The 13,934-nt window shown below is 53.3% G+C and overlaps 1 protein-coding gene across 11 annotated transcripts in view; it reads right to left on the minus strand.

The window, feature by feature from the left end:
- MICAL3 (microtubule associated monooxygenase, calponin and LIM domain containing 3) overlaps window positions 1–13,934 on the minus strand; it is a 147,726-nt gene that overhangs the window by 46,685 nt on the left and 87,107 nt on the right. For 7 of the 11 annotated variants that reach the window (XM_060413547.1, XM_027968073.2, XM_027968074.2 and 4 more), the window contains exons 17-23: window positions 12,793–12,876; window positions 10,177–10,275; window positions 8,507–8,563; window positions 6,415–6,522; window positions 4,163–4,270; window positions 3,520–3,706; window positions 357–445 (exon numbers count right to left, since the gene is read on the minus strand). In XM_060413547.1, coding sequence (XP_060269530.1) covers window positions 357–445; window positions 3,520–3,706; window positions 4,163–4,270; window positions 6,415–6,522; window positions 8,507–8,563; window positions 10,177–10,275; window positions 12,793–12,876 — 732 coding nt within the window. The remainder of the gene's footprint in view (window positions 1–356; window positions 446–3,519; window positions 3,707–4,162; window positions 4,271–6,414; window positions 6,523–8,506; window positions 8,564–10,176; window positions 10,276–12,792; window positions 12,877–13,934) is intronic. The other 4 variants (XM_027968077.2, XM_060413553.1, XM_060413551.1 and 1 more) reach the window with 3 other exon arrangements.

The raw sequence follows: 13,934 nt of genomic DNA on the forward strand, positions 1-13,934 counted from the left end.
GTTGGCTGCAGAACATTTATTTCGAGCCAAGTCTTTTTCCAGCGTTCTCTTCTCAGGAAAGGTGAAACTTTCAAGGCAAAAGGCTTTTTTTATACAGAACGAACAGAAGGGAGCGGTGGACGTGCTCTTGCTAGAGTAGCTCAGGTGCTGTCAAGAACACTTCCATAGTGAAACCCAACATTTGATGAGTCCTGACATGCTGCCCCTCCCCAGATCAAACCAAGACCACTTCTCAGACCCTCCCACTCACAGGAAGGGCTGCTCAGTGGTCACTCAGGGTCTGTTGGCCATGCCTGAGCTGCCACCACACTGGACGGTCACCTGGTGCCCCCACCCCTGTGGCCCAGCCCCATTACCTTTCCAGACAGAGGCGCCCCTGCCGGTCTCTTCCTCTGCGCAGGGCCAGACAGCCGGTAACAATAGTGTGGCTTGCAGTAGAATTTACCTGCAGGCAGCAAGGAGCAGGGGAAGAGGTAGTGAGCAAGTCTCTGAAATGCCAGACTTGACTGCTGGTCTTAGCACATGCGTCCCCATCGCCCCAGCCCGACCTTGCTCAGGCCAAGCCAGGGTTCTCATCGAAGGAAGCCAGGCCCTCCTCCTCCCTGTGCCCGGATGTGTGGAGGCCACGGAGCCATCACCCAATCAGGGCCCAGAGCAGAGACTGCAGCCTGTACAGCAGGGCCAGCAAACAAAGTGGCTGTGTGTGCAGAACAAAGATGTGGTCACATGAAGAGCTGGAGGAGCATTTCTAGGGGAACCGAGAATGAACACAAGTGTTGGAGGCAAGAAGGCTGCCACGGGTGGGGCAGCACTGAACACTAGCTCTGCCGCGGCCCTCGGGCAACCATGTGCGACTTGGTGCTGGTCAAACTGCAGCTCAGATCCTTAGTGGGTCAGATCAGCATTAAAGACAACGCAAAACAAACCAAAAAATCCTGTAACTGACTGTGACTAGAACAAAACAGAATTAAGCCTAATAAGGAACATCAGCGCGCATGGGGCATCCTCAGGGTCCGAAGTGCTCAGCTGTGCCTGCCTGGGCTGCCTGGGTCCTGGTGTAACACTGCATCCTGCTGCATAACACGTGTGTCCTGCTGTGCAACGCGTGTGTCCTGCTGCACAGTGTGTGTCCTGCTGCGCAACACGTGTATCCTGCTGTGTAACACGAGTCCTGCTGCATAACGTGTGTCCTGCTGTGTAACGTGTGTCCCGCTGCATAACACGTGTCCTGCTGCACAACATGTGTGTCCTGTTGCATGTGTGTCCTAGTGCATAACACACGTCCTGCTGCATAACATGTGCAGTGCTGCATAACACGTGCGTCCTGCTGCATGACACGTATGTCCTGCTGCAGTTGGGATCACAAGCTTGATTAACGCCACCCCTGGCTTTTCCCACGACGCTTGTAGTGGAATTCAGTCACAGAGGGGCGTTTTTTCCTCAGCCCTTTCTTTACTCCCACTTACAGTCAAGGTTTTGAAAATTCAAGGACAGACCCTGTTAGAGAAACTGTTGAAACCGGAGTAATCTCACTCATCTTCCTCATTTGGAGAGAGTGGCTCCTTTAACAAATTAACTTTCCTATTCTTGAAGTTAAAAATAAGAAGACCTAACAAGAAATATGATAGAAAAGATCAATGAAACTGATTGTTCTTAAGATAAAACTGACATCAGACTAATTCAGAAAAACAGAGAGAAGACTCAAATAAATAAAATCAGAAACAAAAGGAGACATTACAACTGATACCACAGAAATACAAAGGATCTAAGAAGCTCCTAAAAACAACTATTTGCCAATCTAGATAGCCTAGAGTAAATAAATAAATTCCTAGAAACATAATTTATCAAATCTCAGTCATAAGAAAACAGAAAACCTGAACTGACCTGTACTGAGTAAGGAGACTGAGTCAGGGATTAAAATTCTCGCAAAACAGAAAAGCCCCAGATGGGATGGTTTCACTGGTGAATTCCATCAAACGTTTAAAGAACCAACAACAAGCCTTCTCAAATGCATCCAGACAGCTGCACGGGTACACTCCCAACCATTCATGAGTCCACCATCAACCTCATACCAAAAGCCAGATAAGGAGCCTTCGAGAAAACTACAGATCAATATCCCTGACGAACACACGTGCAACCACAAAATATTAGCAAACCAAATTGAACAGCACTTTGAAAGGATCAGACACCATTATCAAGCGGGATTTATTCCAGGAAGGCAAGGAAGCCTCACCCACAGCTCTCCAGAGTCCACCCAGGACAGGTGAAGTGCTTCCTGACACTCTGAGCATCACGGGTCCCTCCTCCTCTGCACTGTCCAAAGTCAGAGTCTGCACTGTGCCCTGGAGCCCACAGGCATTCTCACACTGTCTGCTGCCAGGGCATCCCACGCAGGACCCAGCCTGCTTACACTCCATCCACCCCACAAGAGAATGTGTCTCCAGGTGTGGCACGGAATCTAGGGGCAAAAATACTTGTGGATCAATTCTCTGGGCCTGGAGGGATCCTTCCAGGCAAACCTCACAGACAGAAACACTGGGTAGGCTTCACTCCCCAAGCCCATCAGGGAAATCAAAGGCGTTCTCTGAAGACCCGGTGTGTGCGGTACGGAGAACTGCACCCCTGCCCTCGCTTTCCATTCGTGTAACCAGAGGACCAGGGGCCACAACAGTAGGAGCCAGCTTTTCTCAGCTCCTCTCACTCACTATTCAAACAGCCTGGAGGAGGGACTATCTCCTCACCGCAGGGTGGCCCCCTTCTGTGTAAGGCCACCCCACGAGGATTCACTCCCACACCTATTCACCTGAGTCTTTTCACTGTTGGATCAGTAAGACGGCCTCTCAAAAAGTCCCTCTGGGGTCCTGTAGGAACAGGTGTAGAAATCATCAACGTCTTAGGTGACTGTTTGCAGTTAACCCCAAGGTTTATCAGGTGGCAGACACGCCTCTCCATTAGGCTTTGCTACCAGTTCACATAATCCTCCACCTTCTGCCTCATCAAGACCATTCCATTAAGAAATCAACAAATACAGCAAAAGGCCAGGGCCTGACCAGCACAGTAAACCAGAGGAAGGCCTGTGCCACGCGCTCTCAATTCCACAGAGATGCGGATGCGAGAGAGAACGGGTGAGCACGCGCACAACTCGGGCACCTTCGGGAAGCCAAAGTCTGAGAACAGTGGCCGAGGACGCAGTTTCAATGTGCTGCCACTGACCTCAGGCAAGAAACGCGGTGTTTTAGGACTGTGATTCTTCTTCTCTAAAGCAAAGATAAAAAGACTTATCCTCCTTGGGCCCCTTTCATTTTAAGATCCTGCCATGAGGTAGGAGAGCACGTTATCTTTGAAGCCAAGGCAGGCGTTTAGGTAAACACATGCCCTTCGCCTCTCCACGGTCATCTACAACACTGGCTGGTGACTCTGGACGGGGCGGGAATGCTCCCGAGAGGCAGAAAGAAAAGCTTCTGTGCGAGCAAGCGGTGGGGGCCGTGTCCGGGTGCACCTCCGGCACGGGGAACTCACCATCCTCGAGGGCGTAGGCGTAGGCCGACAGGCGCAGGGTGGTGGCGCAGTGCTCACACTTGAAGCAGCTCCGGTGGAAGAACTTGCCCTCGGCGCTCAGCCGCTCCATCACATAGACCCGCTTCTGGCAGAAATAGCAGGTGTCGCTGCCTCCCACGTTCTGTGGGAACTCCTTCTTTATGGAGCCCTGGGGGAGGGAGGCACAGGTCAGGAGAGGTCTCCTAGCACTCCCCGGGTGCACGACCCTCACTAAGCGGCTCAGCCTGAGGACCAGAGCCTCGTGCCCAAGCAGCACTCGGCACCGAGTCTGTTCTCTGCCATTTATTAACGATCAAACCAAGTTCTTTCAACAGACTCTGATCTGAAGGTGCTCCTGTGGTTCTCCATGAACACAGGCTCCTGGACCCTAGAGCACTCACTAGGAGATTCTGTGTATACCGTTCACACAACATTCTAAACAACAATTTCAGCCCTGGAAGGTCAGTTGCAAAATACAAATACCTCAGAAAAGGAAAAAAAAAAACAAAAACACCACCACATGGCACATAGTGGCTACGTATGTCACTAGAGCTACTTAGAGCAAAGCAGGCGTGCTCTCCAGAGCTGCCTTATCCAGACAGACAGTGCCCTTAGCATATCTTACCAGTTCCTTCTTGTCTAGAAGGGTTTTGGGTTGTTCTTTCCTTTGAAGCTGATTGGCTATCTGCTCAGCCAATGAGCTCACTCCGCCCGTGTACATCTTTATATACTTCTATTTGTTGGAGATTGTAAAATGACCAGAAAGAAGGAAAATGAGAAGGAAAAAAATAAATAAATTAAGAAGACGGGGGCGGGGGGGAATCTTTGAAAGGTATCAAATGAACACAAGGTGCAGCCACAAACATGCCAACACAGTGCCCACGAGCAGGGGACAGGTGTCAGTGCCCACACGCTGGCGCCAGCACAGGCGGGGCAAGGCTGCAGAGACAGTCAAATCCAGCAAGGAGAACCTGGTCCCTCTCACGCCTCGGGATGAAGTGCAGGGGCCAGGCAGGACAGGGTGGATGTGAGCAGACAGGAGTGGGAAGGGCCTATGGCCCAGTGGCTCCAATTGCATAAAAAGAACTTGAGGGGACCCCCTCACCGACCTCGTAGACAGCAGGCACCAGACAGCAGGCATGTCCCCGGCCTGGGAGAGGGCTTGGGGAGCTGCTTCCTCATTTACTGACAGAAAGACAGCAAGGCCAACTCTCCACCTGGGTAATGTGTGTCCCTGGGGATAACATCCCTCATCACTGATAACTGCTGCACTCAAAGAGTCCCCGTGCTGGGCATCAGAGGCCCTGGCTTTACCAGGAAGACCCTTCCTCTGCCCGTTCTCCTGTGGAGAGTTCTGTATTTCCCTGGGCCCCGAGGCCAAAGCCATCCAGGCCGGCCAGGGCACTGCTGAAGCCGCTGCAGGAGTCTGCAGGGCTGCTGTGGAAGCCAGATGTGCTTCCATCCAGGAGGGGTCCTGCATTAAGTTGAAACAAGACAAAGAAAAAAAATCCAACCACCTCAATCCTTTTTCCAGCAAAGCTGAAGAAGTCACAGGAGAAAACTACGCATTTCAATGGCAAGCCGTCTCGTGGAAACTCTGCTTTGAGCTCGTCTGCAGGGAGTGAGGCCAAAGCCTCGCCCGCAGCCCATGTGTGTGACACTCTCAGCAGCCGTGTGCCCGCGGGCCTGAGGAGCCCTCTCTCTCATCCCACACCCAGAACGTGCAGGAGGGCTGGGGATGCCAGCAACCCCGGCAGACGGCCGTATGGGAGGGAACCACCAGCCTGAGCACCGGCACATCCCGGATGGGGCGAGGACACCAGAGGAACACTCCGGGAAAACGCTCCGGCAACTATGAGGACAGCAGCAGTGCATCGAGCAGTTCCCAAGGTTCAGCTGGAGCTGAGGACTCAATTATGTTTTCAATTTAAAATAAGGAGATTTCCAAAGATTAGCGCCATTTGCTCATTAACGCACAGCTCATACCCATCGGTGGTCGAGAAACACAAGTGGCTCTTAGACCTAAGTCCTCTTTAGATAGAGACGTGAGGGAAGCGTAAGCCTGGAACAGACAGACACTCAGGTGCAGCCAAGCTAACCCCAGGGGCAGAAAACAGCACATCCCCTGCAGCAGACGCGTGAGAGCACGGAGCAGACACCGCGTTGAAGGCTGTGACACGGAGCAAGTTCGGGGTCATCCCGGCTCACCCTGTGCTCCCATCAGAAACCAGCACCCTCAGCAAGCGCAGCCCAGGGCTGCCTGGCATAAAAGCACCCGTCACCTTCAGTTCTCTTTGTTTTTTAGCATGAACAGCAGATGGTTTTCCTCTCCCGACTCTCAAGAAACAGCTGCAATGTCGCTATCTCTGGACTGACACTGTGGCCACCACACGCACTCCATTCTGCACGGTCTGCCAGCAGCTCAGGAACAGGGAGACAGAACAGGCCGAAGGCCCTGCCACCTGTCTGCAAACCCTGCACGTCTGGGTCAGCTCCATCGCAGGACCCAGCAGAGCTCATTCCTCACATGATTACAGTTCAAGAGGCACCTGGAATACTGGGTAGCCACCACTCCCTTTAGGAGATTTAATCACACTACAGTTCTTATTTTATAACGCATTAATAGGAAGGCACGTGGAGTTAAAAACGCTCTATCGTTAACTGGTAGGGGTGGAATATGGTGAATGCGGGCCGAAGTGGACAGAACTCGCTGCAGTGAAGCGAGCAAGCGCCTGAACTCTGGTGGATGCCTACCACCCTCACATGCATGACGGACACACACAGCTGGGTCCCTAAGGAGACAGGAAGGATGTTTGTGTAGGAGAAGAGAGTGGAGGCTGGAGAGGAAGCAGCTTTGCCCCGACTGGGCCAAGCTACCTGTCGGAGGGAGTCGGAGGAGGGAGAAGCAGGGCGGCTGGCGGAGCGGAGGCTTAGAGAAAGCTCCCACTGATCGACAAAAAATCGACGCGAAGGCTCAGGCTCTGGCTACAAGATACAAGATGGAGAAAAAAAAACTAAGGAAATGTGAAATTAAAAGTCACACACTGTCCTGAACACAAGCAACTTGGCAGTTTCAGACCCTTTATCTGGATTACAAATGCAGTAAAAAAACCACTCAGTTCCAGAAGCAGCAATGGCTCATTCCAGGCGGTGTCCAGCCCACACGTCCTGTGCACTCCACCGAGCCCCTCATGGCCTGAGCTGGAATCTCTCTTGGGCAGAGGGGATTCCACCAGCTCATCACCCTGCTGGCCTGCCGTGGAGGAGACCACAGGGACAGCAGATCTGCAGTGAAGCTCACTCTTTCTACACAAAAGCCAGGAGAGTGGCTCCTCCTTCTTCTGGTGGGGCTGAGAGAAGCCAAGCTGACCCTGGAGCCAGCCCACAACCCTCTGCAGTCCCCATGCAGCACGTGAAGCTAGTGGGCCCAGCAACCAGATTCTCCGGGCCCCAGTGAGAAGGGGCTGAGAACTCAGTGAGTGGTAACTGCTTCGTTTCCTGCAGGTTTGGGCTGAGATACCTGCGGGGTGCAGGGAAGAGGCACCTCTTGGCTCTGAGCTCCCCTACTTCAGCTCACACTAAATGCAAAGCTTCAGGTGTGATGGGGTGATGGAGAGTGTCACCAGCCTCTGCTTTAGAGGCTCAGATAGAAAAGACTGAACTCCCTGGACGGTAGAGAAGCAGGCAAACGCATAGCTGTATGGGGGAGGTGGAGGAACAGTCTGGCAGGGACATAAGCAGTAACCCTCAAGAGCACCTGGACGGGAGCCCTGCGCTGAGGAACCTGGAAACTGGCCCCAAGATGATGAAAGGAGATTCCTACCAACCTGACCACTTCCCCCTACGCCCTGCAGCCCCAAGCTTCTAGCTGCTGCTCTGTCCAGTCTCTCCTCTCATTCACCACTCTTCCCTCTGTTCCTGCTGAGGCTCTGTTTCAGTCAAAATCATTGGGACCCCCCCCCCCACCTCAAATATGCATTCCCCAATTAGAGGGTTTGGCCCTGTTACTCAGTGAAAAGGCTGAGATTTCTTCTTGAGAGGAACCAGCCTGGGAAGAAGGACGAAAGAGGCTGGGCACATGCAGAGAGGCCATGGTGACACGGGTGACGTGGAAAGGCCATCCAGCCCCACCTCCTGCCCCAGGGACCTGCTTCCCGTTGCCCTGGTGACAGTACAGAGACACAGGGCTACTGCTACTTTCCCGATGGGCCCCGGGGAGCCAGATCTACTGCTCAGTCATAAGCACACTTCTCAGAGAGCAACAGCAGAGGGAAGCCAAAAAAAAGAAAAAAAGAGAAGGCCCACAGGAAATGAACAGCGAGAGCTGATTCTTGCTCTGGCTGCAGAGAGGCTTCCACTTAGGGATCAATTAAAGGGTAACAACAACCAAGAACGTTCCATAACGTCAGTAGGCTTTTACATGGGCATCTCTGCTACTCGTCAGATTATTCGATGGTGAAGTGTGACTGGTCATCTGCCCCCTAGTTTCTCAGACAGAGGATCAACAGCTCCCCATCACAGACTCCGCCGTCACCTTCCTTCCCTGCCCTGTCCTCTTCATCCTTGAAAACTCCCCACGCTGGTAAGAGCTCTGGCTTCCTTGGGATTTCTACCTCGAGATCCCAGATTTGCGGAAGAGCCAAGCAAATTCCTCCCATTTCTGGATCCTGACCCTTCCCCTGGAGTCAAAGGCACGTATTTACGGGTGGGAAAGGGGGCTGAGGGCAGGATGAAGAGGCCTTTCATAGAAGCACACATCTCAGGGTTCTTTTCTGGAATGGACGGATGCTCTCCAGGAATGCTATTCCCATGGGTCATCACTGCTAGCAAAGAGTTCTGGCTCTTGGCTGGGTGACCAGAGTGTGCAAAAAGCAAGGGACAGGGGCCACACCTGCCTCCCCCTGCCCCCTGCCCTAGCGTGCCGCGTCTGTGTGGCTGCCAGCATCCCATGCCACGGGCATGCTTTTACCCTCTCGTGCTGGGGGCTCTGCTTGCCACGGATGTCGGCATCAAGATCCCTGTGTGCCTGTTGGCAACAAAGCAGAAACTTAAGCTCCATCCAAACTCTCTATCTGGACCAGTGAGTGACAGTGTGACAGAGTCAGAATTCATTTCAACACACATCCTGCGGCCTGTTGCCCCCAGCAACCACAACCCCATCCACATCAAAGCCCCATCACCCAAGGACAACTCCCAGCACAGCTGTCCTCCTACAAGCCAGCCACATGGATAAAGGGCTACGGTTAGTACAGAGGTGGAGCAGACATGTTTCTTTCACACAGCAGCACGTGGCCAGGGGTTCAACGGGAGGTTAACAGGAGAGGCAGGTTAGAAGGGCAAAGCTTTCCACAACAAGACATTAGGAAGGAAAGGTGGGGAGGTGGAAATCGGCTGGAGTAAATGACCATGATAACAGTCCACAGGAAACTCCAGGGTGGGGCATGGTCCCTGAACAGGATCACAGGACAGGGTGAGGAGAACAAAGAGCTGTGCACGGGTGGACAGGCCCAGTACACAGGCCCTGCCGTCCTGAGGAGCAGTCATGGGGCTGTGGACGCCTCTGGTCACTCTGGATAACCCAGGATTCACTGTGTGGCCCTGCGCCTGTGCAAAACTGACCCATAGCTTCCAAGTTTCTCTGGAGCCCATGAGTAGGGGGTCCCTGAGGGCCGGATGAGGCCAGGGCTCAGGCTCCAGAGTCACACACTCGGGCTCAGCTCTTGGATCACTGTTCACTGCGTGACCTGGCCTCCTGACCCTCTGCCTTTGTCTCCTCAGCTGTAAGAGGTTTGACACTAACGGGACCTGCCTTGTAGGTTTATCGTGAGAAGAGACTGAGATGACACAGGACAGCGCTCAGAACTCTGCCTGGTTCACAGGAAATGCCCGCAGTTGTTCTCCAGCACGGACAGGGCCCAGGGCAGTCACGGCCCCACAAGGGCTCAGGGTCCAGACCCAGGGACATCGGCTGGGCCTGCTCATCAGACACAGCACAAGGTCGCCTCCTGAACAGGCTACCATAGCTAAGGAAATGTCTTTCCATAGATCCTGCCTTTCTTTAAAATCAGTGTTTTATTTTACAGGGACGTGCAACACAAGTCAAAAACGCTGTGCTCTAACCGCACTTTCAATGGGCGTGCTGGCCACAAACACATGCGTGGCCCACTTGCCATGAAGCAGTTCTCCAGTGTCTGCCTGAAGAGCGAGAGGGGTGGACAAAAGGGCAGCCATTTGTTGGCAAAAGCCAGATAAACAGGAGGGAGGCTCCCAAAATCGGAAGGAACCAAACTAATAAAGTGAAGCCTTAGAAAAAGCTTCCAAACCCCATCTGAACTGCGTCTCCCTGGGCAGCAAGACCCACGCGGCTGATTCCAGCAGGGCCACGTGCCAGTGTGCTCGAGCTGTCAGGCCTTGTGTCCGGGCCAGTGCGGTTTACATTTTAGCTTACAGCTGCACAGTCATCTTCTTATGGTACAGGACTGGATTACACCACCCAGGGTTTGACTGTATCATTGCTACCCTGAGGCCCACCAGTACCGGTCACCACGGAAACGGGCGCGCTCTGACTTGGTCTCCACCCTAGCCACCCACACAGCCAGGCAGGCACACAGGACAGCAGAGCATGCAGAGGGGGGTCACCTGCTGGCCGCCACGTGCCCGACAGGGAGGCGGAGTAGGGGGAGGAGAGAGGGTGATCACTTTTTTGGGGCAGGTCCGAGAACGCTCCTTGTCCCGTCGCTTTTACACCAACAGACACAAACAAAGAGAACACAGGTGAAAAGACAGCCACGCTGAGGCTGGTTCTGGAAGGACGAGAGGCACCTGCCAAAGGCACCCTGAGACCCCTCCCCAACCCCGCGCCTCCGTGAGCACAAATCCGTGTCTTCAGGGAGCACCCGCCCTGCTGGCCGTCAACCTCTGGCTGAAGGCGCACCGTCTGCAGATCCGAGTCTTGTGCAGCTGCTGGGGGCTCAGGACCTACGGTGCAGCACTTTCTAAATCCCACAGACCTGGAGCATATTCTTCTTTGTTGGTTTATCAAGAAAGTTGGGGGCAAGAGAGAGGGGCCCAGGACATACCCTCACTCCCAATCGAAAGGTTTGGGAGATGAGCAAGGAAACACAGGAAAAAGCAGGAGACAGGAGACAAGAAGAGCACCTCTGCCAACTGACCCCGCAATGTCAGCAGACCACTTCCCCGGATGCCCCTTTCCACGGCGTCCACGTCCCGGGGGGCTGTCTCCAGCGCAGGAACCCTTTGGTGCTTAACAAACCACCAGCTTCCTAGGTCAGAGGGGCCTCAGCTTTCTGACACCCAGACTGACGTGTGGGGTGCTGCTTGCAAAGCCCGGGAGGGGGGAGGCAGGAACACCACTCCTGTCTGCCCCCGAACCCCCGAGAGGAGGCCTCCCGCGTCCCCATTTGGGTGGCACCTGGCAGTGTTCTCTCTCTCAGGGACTAGGTGCGCAAAGCAAGGCTCATGACACCATCCGAGTCAGTGCTGGGGATGTGTCATCCGTGATATGATGCACCCATGAGGGGATGAACTGGGGTCATGGCCCCCCCACAGCGGGGCAGGCTGACAATTCTGCTTCACACAGCACACAGCACACAGCACAGGGCTGACGGGTGTAGAGACCCGGCTGCCCCTTCCCAGACCAGACTTGACTTTAAGGGTTCTGTTCTGCCTGGAGAAGCTGGCAGTACGTACTCAACTCCACTGACCGAGACTGCAGATCACCCACACGGGCTGAGGCTCCAGGCACCCCTGCAGCCTGGCAGGGGTCCCTGCCCTGGACCGCTCCAGGATGTGACTCTCAAGGTCATCTCTTCACCCAGAGACTGGGCTCCTGTCTCAGGCCACCTCTGTGATGAGTGTAAGAACCTGGGAAAGTAGCTCATCTTCCCTTTCAGGGATCCTCCATTAAAGACTGACCTTTAACTCAGAGGGTCTACTCAAGGCGAAGGGTAAGTCAGTAAAACAGAAATCAATTGCTAACAAGTTTTTCTCAGAAGACCACCCCTCCCCAAGCACACCAAAAGGCAGCTTGGCTTCCTGGTGAGTCTGGACTCTGCTCCCAAGCTTCCATTTCAGCCTCACAGGCCTGCCTTATGTGCATATTCTTAAAAGAAAGGTTAACAAAGAAACAATCTGCCCCAAAGTCATTCAACTAAACCTAACTCACCACCTCCCAGCACTTCCCAGCACAGGAGGGCACCATGGCCACACAGCCGACCACCGCTCAGAACCCTAGTCCTCAGTGATTCCAAACCATGAGACAGCATACCCAGGCCGTACTCCTGACGCAGGAGGGACGGAGCAGAGGCCTCCCGTGGCTGATGGGCTTCCTGTGACCACCAGGCGCCACCTCCTCTCTCTCTGCCCTACTCTACCATGTAGAAGTCGCTCTACAGGAGTTTCTGTAGAAACTTTGGTGAAAATTTCTAAAAAGGATATTTTAAATGTAGCTAAAACACCAAGAAAGCGTACAGATCGCTGTCCATGATTTGAAACAAGGAAACAAACCACAGTTTGAAACTATTACCTGGATAACATTTTCCTGTTTAACAGGAAAGACCCACTGCCCCAAGCCCCAAACTCAGGATGGTCCTCCAAGGGTCATGCAGACATGAGTCAGCTAAAGGTCAACTTGGGACAAAGGTTACAAGAGCAAAACCCCAAAGACTCCGGAACCTCACCACACAGTCCCAGCTGGTTTCAGCACTAAACAAACAGCCCAGCCTGCTCACTGGATTCCCAAAACTGAAGGGTTATAGAGGTCAAGCGATACTGTTAGTGAAAGAGAAAGCTGCTCAGTCGTGTCCGACTCTTTGCGACCCCATGGACTATACAGTCCATGAAATTCTCCAGGCCAGAATACTGGAGCAGGTAGCCTTTCCCTTCTCCAGGGGATCTCCCCAACCCAGGGATCGAACCCAGTTCTCTCAAACTGCAGGCGGATTCTTTACCAGCTGAGCCACAAGGGAAGCCAAATAATACTGGAGTGGGTAGCCTATCCCTTCTCCAGCAGATCTTCCCAACCCAGGGATCGAACCAGGGTCTCCTGCATTATAGGCAGATTCTTTAGCAACTGAGCTATTTGGGACGCCTGATACTGTCAGTACTCTCTGCTGAATCTTTGTGGAGTCTACTCAAATGCGCACAGATCCCTACCCGGGGCTCCAGTGAGGCCTCCACCAAGCTGGCTCAGAGGAGGAGCGGGTGGGAAGGCTTGGGCCCGGGCAGTTCCTTTACCTGTTTCCACTGGGGGGTGGGAGCAGAGCGACCCTGCTCGGGCAGGCAGCGGGATGGCTGGCTGACCCCACGCTCCTGTGTCGGCTGGAACACACAGGCCAGTGCGGGGAGGGACAGCACATGGAGACAGAAAAACAAAAACACACACATTAAGGTAGAAGACACGAAGAAGATTCTCACAGCACACAGACACACACCTAAGACCTGTAGGAGGGCTCACAGAATTAATTCTAGAAAGCACACTTATAAAGAAGACATATAGGTTACACTTTAAAAAAAAAAACCAAACCCCCAACTAGGTCAAAAACAAATGCAAAGGAGAAGATAGACAGAGCTGTAATTCTGAGTATCCTTTCCCCAAGCTCACTGCTCTGAGCCTAAACCACTAACTGCCACTTGGAAAATGAGGCGTGCATCTCCTGAGGACCAACTTCCTCTGGCGGACAGCATCCCATGTTCCCGAGGTGGGACGGGGCCTGGGCTGCAGGCTCCTCAGCACCGATGCCTGAGGCGTGAGGATCTGAGCGAGCACCAAATGTGAGAAGATGTTCATGTGGTGGGCCCTGCCCTGGACCACAGGAACAGGGGCTGTCGACGTGGAGAAGGTGAAGAGGAGACATGCGCTTAAGCACCAGGGGTCCGGGAAGAAGCTTTCGGTGTGGACCGCACTATGCCAGCACTTCCTCCCAGGAGAAGACAGTGACTTCTGGATGAGCAAGAGGAGAGACGAGACTGGACAGACATCGCCGGCCAGCCCTCAGCAGGACTCAGGGGAGTGAGGTTACTCCACGGAGCATCTTGACAACATGCCCACTCTTGACCTCGTCAAGGACAGTCTAATAAGGCATCTTTATCACCAGAGTATTTACCTCTGTGCTTATCATTAGCGATGAGAAACAAGTCAACACTCAGCACCAGAAGAAGGGTTAAGAAAGGTGTAGAGCGCACACTTTGGAAGAGACTTGTAAGGAGTTTGGAACATGGAAATACTGCCCAAAGTTACAGGAAGAAAGCAGAACAGAAAAGTGTACGTCAACAATGACCTCAACTGTGAAAACGAAGACGCACTGAAGGAAGACCCGAAAGAAACATGGGAAAGCGTTAATAACATTATAGGGGCCTTAATTACCAACATTATATTT

Source organism: Ovis aries, chromosome 3 (genome assembly GCF_016772045.2).
Source record: "Ovis aries strain OAR_USU_Benz2616 breed Rambouillet chromosome 3, ARS-UI_Ramb_v3.0, whole genome shotgun sequence".
NCBI classification, from domain to species: Eukaryota; Metazoa; Chordata; class Mammalia; order Artiodactyla; family Bovidae; genus Ovis; species Ovis aries.